General features: G+C 32.5%; 1 protein-coding gene across 2 annotated transcripts; it reads right to left on the reverse strand.

The window, feature by feature from the left end:
* Positions 1–1,605: 1,605 nt before the first annotated feature.
* LOC132713847 (mucin-5AC-like) lies at positions 1,606–9,055 on the reverse strand. Of its 2 annotated transcripts, none has more exons than XM_060696526.1 (5): positions 8,771–9,055; positions 3,960–5,801; positions 3,541–3,708; positions 2,892–2,999; positions 1,606–2,244 (listed from the first exon to the last, which is right to left on the reverse strand). In XM_060696526.1, exons 1-4 carry the CDS (start codon positions 8,970–8,972, stop codon positions 2,893–2,895), a joined length of 2,319 nt encoding a protein of 772 aa, XP_060552509.1. In that variant the 5' UTR covers positions 8,973–9,055; the 3' UTR covers positions 1,606–2,244; position 2,892. The 2 variants fall into 2 exon arrangements, with proteins under 2 accessions (XP_060552509.1, XP_060552508.1); XM_060696525.1 differs by having other exon boundaries at positions 3,960–5,831.
* Positions 9,056–9,699: the final 644 nt, after the last annotated feature.

Raw genomic sequence — 9,699 nt, forward strand, 5'->3', positions numbered from 1 at the left:
GGTTTTTGTTTTATATTATATACATGTTTTAATATTTTTTTATATAAATTTTATGGGCTTTAAATTTTGATAGATGTTTTATAAATAATTTTGTATGTCATTTTTACAGAACATGTGTTTTTATATTTATTAATTAATTATTTTTAGTAAATGATAATTTTAAGCATAGCTTGTTTTGGAATTCAGTTACAACGATTTTACACATGTATAATATGCAAAAGATCTGCTTTTAATTCTATTAATTCTATTGTTTTTTTGTTATATGTTGGATAATTAGCTAATTAAATAATTCAGCTAATGAATGATTGAGATAATTTCAGATAATGAATATATTATTGAAATAATTTCAGATAATACATTATTGAAATAATTTTAGATAATGAATGATTGAGAAAATTTCCGATAATGAATATACTATTTAGATAATTTCAGATAATGCATTACTGAGATAATTTCAGATAATGAATGATTGAGATAATTTCAGAGAATGAATGATTGAGATAATTTCAGAGAATGAATAATTGAGATAATTTTAGAGAATGAATGATTGAGATAATTTCAGATTATTAATTTGAATGATTGACATAATTTCAGGTAATAAATTATTGAGATACATTCAGCTAATTAGACTGTTTCAGCTAATAAATAATTGAAGTTATTTCAGCAATGAATGAGACTAGGTATGATTGACATAATTTAAGCCAATGAATAATTGAGAAAATTTAAGATTTGAGATGATTTCAGGTAGGAAAAAACCATTGTTTGATGATATGATTGAGATGATATCAGCTTATGATTGATTATGATAATTTGATACCATCAATTAAATGATTGAGATAATTTAAGTTTAAGAATAGTTGTGATATTTTCAACAAAACAATCATTGAGATAATTTCAGCAAAGGTATTATTAACACTATTGCAAGTAGCAAATTGTTGAGATAATTCGGCTTATGTATCAGTGCAACTTGATGAAGATTATTTTTTATTTTGAATGATTAAGATCATTTCAGCTGATGAATGTGCTAACAAATGATTGAGATAATTTTAGCTAATGAATAAATGAGATAACTCCAATTCATGTATGATGGAAACTAAGCTACTAAATGATTGAGACTTTGTATCCAGCTTCAGTGTGATTATGATAAAACTTTTACATATGTATGTCAATCTCAAGGCTTAATAGTCCTAAACTATTGCTAGTCATAAATTCTAATACAAGATGTTAATTGTAAATGTATTCTAAAAGGTAAGAATAATAGGATGGACTTATTAGGAGTATTTTTTACAATGATATTTACTTAACATTCCTGTTTTATTATCAGTGTTACCTTAAAGTCATATTTGTATGTTATAATTGCTTCTCACTGAGTAATTTAGACAAAGATAATAAATTAAAGTGATGATTTTTTAAGGTGCTGTAATGTTGTTATAATATTAGCCATTACCATGTGTTTCAGTATACAGTCAAAACCTGTGGATAAAGGCTATCCGAAGCAGAGACCATTCATGGCCTTTTTAGACAAGTGGTGTGTATTTGGAATGTACACTATATTTTATCAATAGAGGTTTCATAAAGAGTGGTCTTATTTATAGCATGGTCTTTATTAGGCGGTGGTCTTTTAAACAGTGGTGTCTTTACCACAGGTTTGAATGTAAAAGGTTCAATATGAAACCACTGAATGTGGTGCTGTCATGTTATAATATTTATGTTATTGTTTAGGCAGATAAAAATAAAAAATTGTGAAAAGAGAAAACATAATTAGACATCTTGTTGTTTATTGTACTGAATACTAGATCCTTTGATAATGTTTTACATATAAAGTTAATTATTTATTTCTATTTTCATCAAAGTAATAAGAACTTTTCAATATTTTGCTGATGGCAACCCTTGATGACAGACATGAAGAACGTGATGGTGTAATAAATATATGAACTTACAGGTTATTTTCTAAGATAATTTAATTTATTCAAATATTTTATATAAACATGCATACAAGCAAATATATATTACAGTAGAATAAACATAACAATTTAACATTTTTTTTTATGTTTATGTCAAAGTATAACCTATACCGGGGTACTTTGATGTACAACATTTTCAACTTAATTTAAAATATTTTTATGTCACAAGTATATTATGTGTCTAAAAAAACCCAAATTTTATCATTTTTATGATTTATACAATTTGAAGTTTATCAAGTGTTTCAGATGGTACGGCAGGAAGTTCAGGTTCTTTCTGTATCTACAAGAAAACATGTAACATATTAGATTTTTGATTATGTTATGGCGTTATGGAAATTACACAATCTAAGCAACATGTAGATATATTTTCAATTAAATATGTCTAAATTAAAAAGAGTCACATGACATCAGCTCTGTGACATTTACTTTTAACCTAAAGGTCCTTGGTGAGATAGCATGGAATCATAAAATTACCAAATTGATTTAATTTACTTAAAGGGACTCCACAGAGGTTTTTTTGACATAACAGGAATAATTTTTAGAGAACTGTTCCAAGTCTAGGCCAATAACTTGTTTGCAAAATTTTAGATAGTTCCCTCACTCTTTTTTTTGAATAGTTATTCTAATTGCGAAAAATGACCCAATATTGAAAAGCATTTCAGTGCTTTTCACACAAATTGGATAGCAGTAGCACGGAAATACAGTTTTCAATTATTTCTGAGTATATTTCGTAACTATCTTTCAATATCTTTCTGTTATAAATGCCCAAGCTAATTTGTGAAAGAAATTCAACTTCAGACCTTATTGGAGTTCCTTTAACAAAGTATTTGAAATTTGTGTTAAACAATATATAATTATGATATTTATTTGTTAAGTTAGTAAGTAATCAGTAAAAGCATTCAAATATTTCTGATATGATTTACTCACCTCAAGAGTGAGACCTGCGGCCTGTATGACTAGTTTGTGATGGTGCTAGATTTAATACCCTAGGATATTTCACTATGTCACTTGCTTTTAATTTTAGTCCAGGGAAGCCTAAAACACAAATATTTCATATTCAAAACTATCTTATAACATTAATCAAAGTAGCGTGCCTTTAAAGAATAAAATCATTATTTAAAATGTGATTTTTTTCGAATCAAACTCTAAGTAATATCGTGCATGACTTATCTTGGAGACAGATAAGAAAACGTGTTACTTTAAATATTTTAATTGATTAATCGCATTTTATTGTCTAATTAGTCATGATCCCAAAATTCAGTCTGTTTTTATTCATATGCATATGTGAATAGCAGAAAAGAAAACTGAATTCAAATTTTTGGATATTGATCATAAATATGGAATTATTTTTCAGCAATCATCCCTGCCTATGGTCTATATTACATAACAAAGGTCTTTCGAACCATAGGATGTTCTGTATACAGCTGCTTGTCAGAACAACAGGTATTCAACGACAAAACCGAAACGCTATTCGTCATTGCACAGATCCTGAAGAAACAGTTGCAACATAGAAAAATCATATTCTTTAATTTTGAAGATTTTTTTTTTTGAGTAATGAACATAATTTTATACTCACGATTGTGCTCTAGTTTCAGCACTTCTATGCTTTTTGTCTGTGGAACATACCGATAAGCCTGCATACGATTGATTGTCCCAAACCGTTCCAAAAGTGATTTTCCTAGTGGCGGAAATGTAACATCAAACATTTGCCTTCTTGACATCCAAGGCATCTGGGCTTTTGGACCTGATTTTACGTAATACAATACAATCGTCAATTACTCACTAGTGGTACATGTATTTATTAAACACATTCTGTTTTCCGTAGCATGACTGTGTCTTTAATCAAAATATCTTTACTTGTATATAAATTATCTATTTAAAGTAAGTTTAAAAAAGCAGTTTTTTCAATGAACTGATTATAAAAGTAATTTTCAACGAATACTGTAACATTTTTTCTTATAAATTATTACTATGAAGTTTTTATAATGAACTTACTGCTCGATTCTTTCTGTGTCCATTTGATCTGTGATTCATCTTTGATATCAGCTTTTGCTATAGCAGGAATAGCAAACAAGTGTTTGGCGTCAGGTTTTAAATGCAAGGACGTCATGGGTGATGCAGGATGACGTTTCGGTACAGCAAAATCACTAACTTTCATTTTCTTTAAAGCAGAAACCGTTGGTAAACTTTGCGATCTGGATGAACTTTGAGGCAGAGGTTTAGCAGCTGTAGATGAACATTCACTGTTTGTCTTCAACTGATTACTATCATCTTCCAATGACTCGGCACATTTCAAGGTAATTGCAAGTTTTCTGAAAGGTTCACGGACCTCATTTTTTGTTTTAGACGGATTAGAATGAATACTTTTACATTTATTTTCTGTATCAGATATTTGCTTCTTTTTCTGCGAACTATCTTTATATGTATCGTCTGGCCTTTCCTTTGTGCATTTTTCAGATTTTGAAACAGATGAAGTCGCGTCCGAGCTAGATTTGTTTTGAGATAAAACTTGATCATTATTTACGTTTGATAATTGTCTGTCTTTTGTGACGGATAATGGCCTATTTGGATCTGACGTGTTAGTCTTCAATTCTGCTTCCGTTTCAATGAAAGAGGTAGACACTGGTAACGTTTTAGTTTTCTCGGCAATGGCAGTGTTAGCTGTCAGTTTTGGTTCTCTTGTAGTACATGTACCAGGAACAGGCAAGCATGTTATTTTCGTAGTGTCATTCATTTGCTTCGTTTTACCATCAGTAGAAGATATTGGATATATTCTGTTCTTCTCTTTGATATCGATGTCTCCTGTTTGTCTTTCCTCTGGAGAAGAAATTGGTAATTCCTGTGTTTTATCTGTTATGAAAATCGCTGGCGTTGATCCAATTTCCTTTATCTGATTTGGTGCATGAAATACTTTCGTGTCTGGTGCTATGGTTGTCTTTGCAGTAGGTTTGACTTTGCTCCCGATAATATTAAGGGCTGGTGTCAAATTGTCATTTGCCGCTAATTCAATTGTTTGTATCATTTCTTTATGTTTATGCTCGACTGACACTGGTGTTTGCTTGGTTGACGAGCCTTCTGTTTTCTCAGTACAAGTAAGGGATTTATGAGGTGAACTTATGTCAGGTAATGTATTTTCATTACAAGATATGGTAGCAGATGATACTAATGTAGCTTTCTTGTTTAGTAAACAAACTGTTGTAGATTTTGATTCATCGGTTTTTAATGATATTTGTGATAATTTGTTTTCATCAGTTGACTTTATAACTGGTAGCATTTTGTCATTCTCGGCTGCAAAAGAGCTTGAGTCCGTCCTAGAGTCCTTCGAGCTTGATTTTACTGGTAATTTCCCGGTTTCCTTAAACACAGTTGTCTGTGTTAGAGGTTTTTCCCTTGATATAATGCTTATTGCTTCTCTCAGGCTTGAATAACCATGTTCTGATGTATTTTCTTCGAGGTTTATTGGAATTGATGACTGCCTGGTGTTGTCAATTTCATCAACACAAAGTAATTCTTTGTTGCAATCAGTTGGTGAAGGTCTTATTGAAGTTGCCGATACAGAAGTTGTCATTGCTGATACCACATTGGTCTTCTTTGAAAGATTCGTTACGGACATCACTTCGGTCTTAACTTCGGTCCCCACATGTGAAGTCGTCGCTGGTACTATCTCGGTCTTTTCAGAAGTCGGTGCTGACGCATTTATGGTTTTCTTAGAAGTGGTCACGGGAACAATCTTGGCATCTTGTGGGAGTACAACTTGGGGCTTGGCCTTGCTCTCGTCAAGAAGAATTTCCTGTGAAGCAGCTTTGTTGATCTGGACATCAATAGGCGTTGTAATATCTGCAGTAACAATGACCTCATGATTCTCATCTACAAAGGAAATAGGTTTAAAATACTTCTGACTTGACGATGATAAGAAATTAGCATCATAACCTTAGTCCATTACGGTGTATAGCCAAAACGGAACGCTCGTTAGTTCCACCAAAGGACAGCGTTGTTTGCGTCATAATAGAGAAGACAGTGTTTGATACAGTTGTAGCGATTTCAAAACGAAGAATGTAATTTTTTGAAAATTAGATTTTCTTTACATGGAAACATTTTCTATTAAAATACAGAGAATTACGCATGCCGGTTCAATAATAGTATATGTACAATGCAGCTGTGCATGTTTTCCCTATTGTTAAATTACACAAAACGACCATCCTGTGATGGGATTCGGATTTTGGTTAGACCTGCACATATCATTATAAAGATTATGTACTTAGTGACTGTGGACAATAATATTCTTCATTTGGCAAGCTATTTGAAGAATGACGAATACATGGAATCAGGGAATAGGAATAAGGTTTTGTCTTTTTCCGTTCGAGCGACAATACGCACGTTATATGGTTAAGTATTTATTTACTATAAAATACATGTGGACAATATGGCATATACATTAAAACTAGAGCTCTGTGTCATAATAAATTATGCTTTGTGTTAATTCGTCAAATACTTGAAAAATTTTGTTAATTTTGATAAGTACCTCGAGTACTTAAATTCTGATCAAGTTTGAAGTTTGTTGTACTAGTATTCAAAAATATTTTCAATTATTCAAGAATTTTTTACTCTGTTTATCAATTTTGATCAACATGGGACTACTTTTTTCAGTACATTCGTTACAGTACATTAAAGGAACTCCACTGAGGTTTATAAGGCTTAAACTATATAATTTTAATTTTTCACTTAGATCAACATGAGCACTTACAACAAAAACATCAATAAAATATAACTAAGAGATATACAAGAAATGCATTGAAAATCGTATGTTTGTGCCATTCTCAGTCAGATTTGAGTGAAAAGCATTTAAACGCTTTTCAATTTTGTGTCATTTTTCACTATTATAATAATTATTCTAGAAATACGAAGCCAGCTAATGAACTGAAGTTTTGCCAATAAGTTACCAGTATAGATTTACATCAAATGGAGTAATAATCTCAAAAAATTATTACCAGTCCCGTCATGTCAAAAAATCCTCAGTGGAGTCCCTTTAAATGTGATGTCACTAACATTCATGACGTTTATAATTTGTAACGTTTTGTCCATTGAATATCATAGAAGTAGGCATTTAATTGAATGAAAATTTTAAAATTTCGAAAATCTACTTAGTTCAGAAATAACCTCACACGTTAATAATGTGCAGACGTTCATATGACTAAAAATATGTAGGGCTAAGCATAACAGTATATATTGTAATACTGTTACGAAACACACATTATTGAGTAATAAGCGTAACTTCAAAATCACTTTTTTCTGGCGTTATGTTCAACAGTCTTTGAGAAATAAATTCAACGATAATTCAATGTAGCTTAGAACCTGTAAATTTATTTTTTAAATTCTTTTTACCAATCAACTTCTTAAAAATCTCATTAAAAACATAAAAAACTGAAACATTTTGAATTGTCAACTGGTTTATATTTATAAACACACTTTGGCTTTCCTCTTTTGATTACATCTGACGGACCAAGTGGGAGACTATATGATGGACAGTTCTTAAAGCCCTTTGGGACTGAATTGCCTTAATGTTTGTCTTCTGTCTTGCTTCGTCGGGCCCGTGTAGGTGATTTTCTTGTTGCTCTGTCTTCCTTTAAGACATCGAATACTTTTGTTATGGTCATTGGGTTTACTTTTATATGTTTCTACATGATCATTTTGGTGTTTTACTTATTCAACCTTTTGTAACCATAACAACTGTTAGAATTTCACTTGGCGGGGATTCATTTTATTTACACTGTCTCGTTTATAGGAACATGGTGGGGCTAAGAGCGAGGTTTGGTGCACCATTAACCGGTTTAAACTCCCCAGTAGTCATTATTATGCTGCTGACCGTTCCAAGGCGGCGCTCCTCTGTGTTCCTCAGATGTATGTCTATGTTGTTTTATACTGTTTTGGTGACACTTTTGCTCGTGTCTCTTGTTGTTTCTCGTCTACGGTAAGTATCTTCCCTTGTCCCTGGTTTATATTTATTTTATCCCCCCCCCCTTCCCCGTGTCTCATGTCCCCTTCCCCTGTGCCTTTTGACATTGTGGGCCTTATATTAAATCATTTATTTGTTTTGTTTTATTTCCTTATAAGTTACTTATTATGTATTCTGATGTAGTGGTTTGCCTGCCCGTACTCTGCCGTGTGCCCTGTCCTGTTTTTCTTTGGGGTCCTCCTGGGCTCCTTGCCGCTGGCGCTTGTTGCTGGGTCGGGTGGGGGCTGCGTTCATTGAATGCCGCCTTTCCTTGTCGATCTTGTTTATCATATTTTAGGTAAATTCAAATAAAGGGAAGGGAAGTATGAGCATGCTTATAATTAGATGTAACCAACATACAGTTAGCATCAGTGGTGTATGATATTCGTTACGGAAATAAACCTTTCTAAAACATGTATTACCTTGACTAACAATGATATATATCAGAAAAACACTATATTATATTTATTTGGATGGTTTTCTAAGCCGACATACCAGTTTTACAGGTGGATGAAGACAACAAGTGACCCGCGGGAAAGAAAGACTATTGCGGACACTCTGACCAGAGTCTATTTTATAAGCCAGTTTATTTGAAAAGTATATTTAGACAATTCTTAGAAGGACAAGTTCATTACAAATGTATTTGAACCCGGGGGAAAAACTGAAATGTAAAACCAAAAAGAGAATGACTAAGTTCATGGTCCATCTGTGCACATTCACGTCGCTAAATTGTAACGGAGTATACAATTAATGACTGTAGTATACTGATGATTTTAAAAGTTCCCGTTATTATTTTGACATCGATCCAACTCACCTTCTACTTGTGTTTCTGATGTTACATTTACTTCAACGACGGCCACTCCGGAAGTTGGGTGGGCGTCAACAGTGGCGTCTTTCTTCCTACCAAAAAGTTGCCACTTAAATCTGTTTGAGATTGTGGTGCGCTTCTTTGGCCGGTCATTTTCCAACCTATCTTCTTCGTTAGGCTTAGTGCATGTGCACAATTTACAGCCCATATTTTAAATCGTCAAATTCATTTTATTTGAGAAATCTACCTTCAAATAATTAATCATTGAGCGACGTCAAGTGTAACTAAGCGACGTCGCCATGTGTACAAAAAATGACGTCATAGAAAGCTAAAACAATTGCTGATTGGTCAGTTATATGGCAAGGGCGACCAACTGCGCCGAATCAATGCGCACAATTGGCGTCATCACGAATATACCAAATGCATGAACGTAACAACCAAACAATTGTATTCCATTTTCACGAAGATTGAATGTGTAATAAGATTTTATCGGACTGTACCAGAATTTCATATGCCTGGGAATGTTATTATGATTAAAAAGATAATTCCCGCTTAATCCATATTATTACTGAGAAAAGACTATGCACAATATAATTTGTAAATTTGTGTTACATGCACTGGTATTATATACGTCCCTGATATGATGTGCAATTAATATTAAAATATATGGTAGATCTATTTAGCCTACACAAAAATAGAGCCTAAATTACAACATATACTACTCAAAATTTGCTAAGGATCACCTTTTCGACATTGCATATTTCAGTCCAATTATCATCATATCAAAATCATATTTCCGCTAACGATAACCTGTACTTGGACCTTATAATCGTGTACTTAAGTTATCTATTTGTCATGTACACCTTGCACGATAAGCACGTGGAAAAGCATGCCCATGGAAATTTAGTGTTTTATGGCCATGTTAAACGTGTACA

The sequence above is a fragment of the Ruditapes philippinarum genome, unplaced genomic scaffold (genome assembly GCF_026571515.1).
Source record: "Ruditapes philippinarum isolate M1 unplaced genomic scaffold, ASM2657151v2 ctg587_1_1_1_1, whole genome shotgun sequence".
Taxonomy (NCBI): domain Eukaryota; kingdom Metazoa; phylum Mollusca; class Bivalvia; order Venerida; family Veneridae; genus Ruditapes; species Ruditapes philippinarum.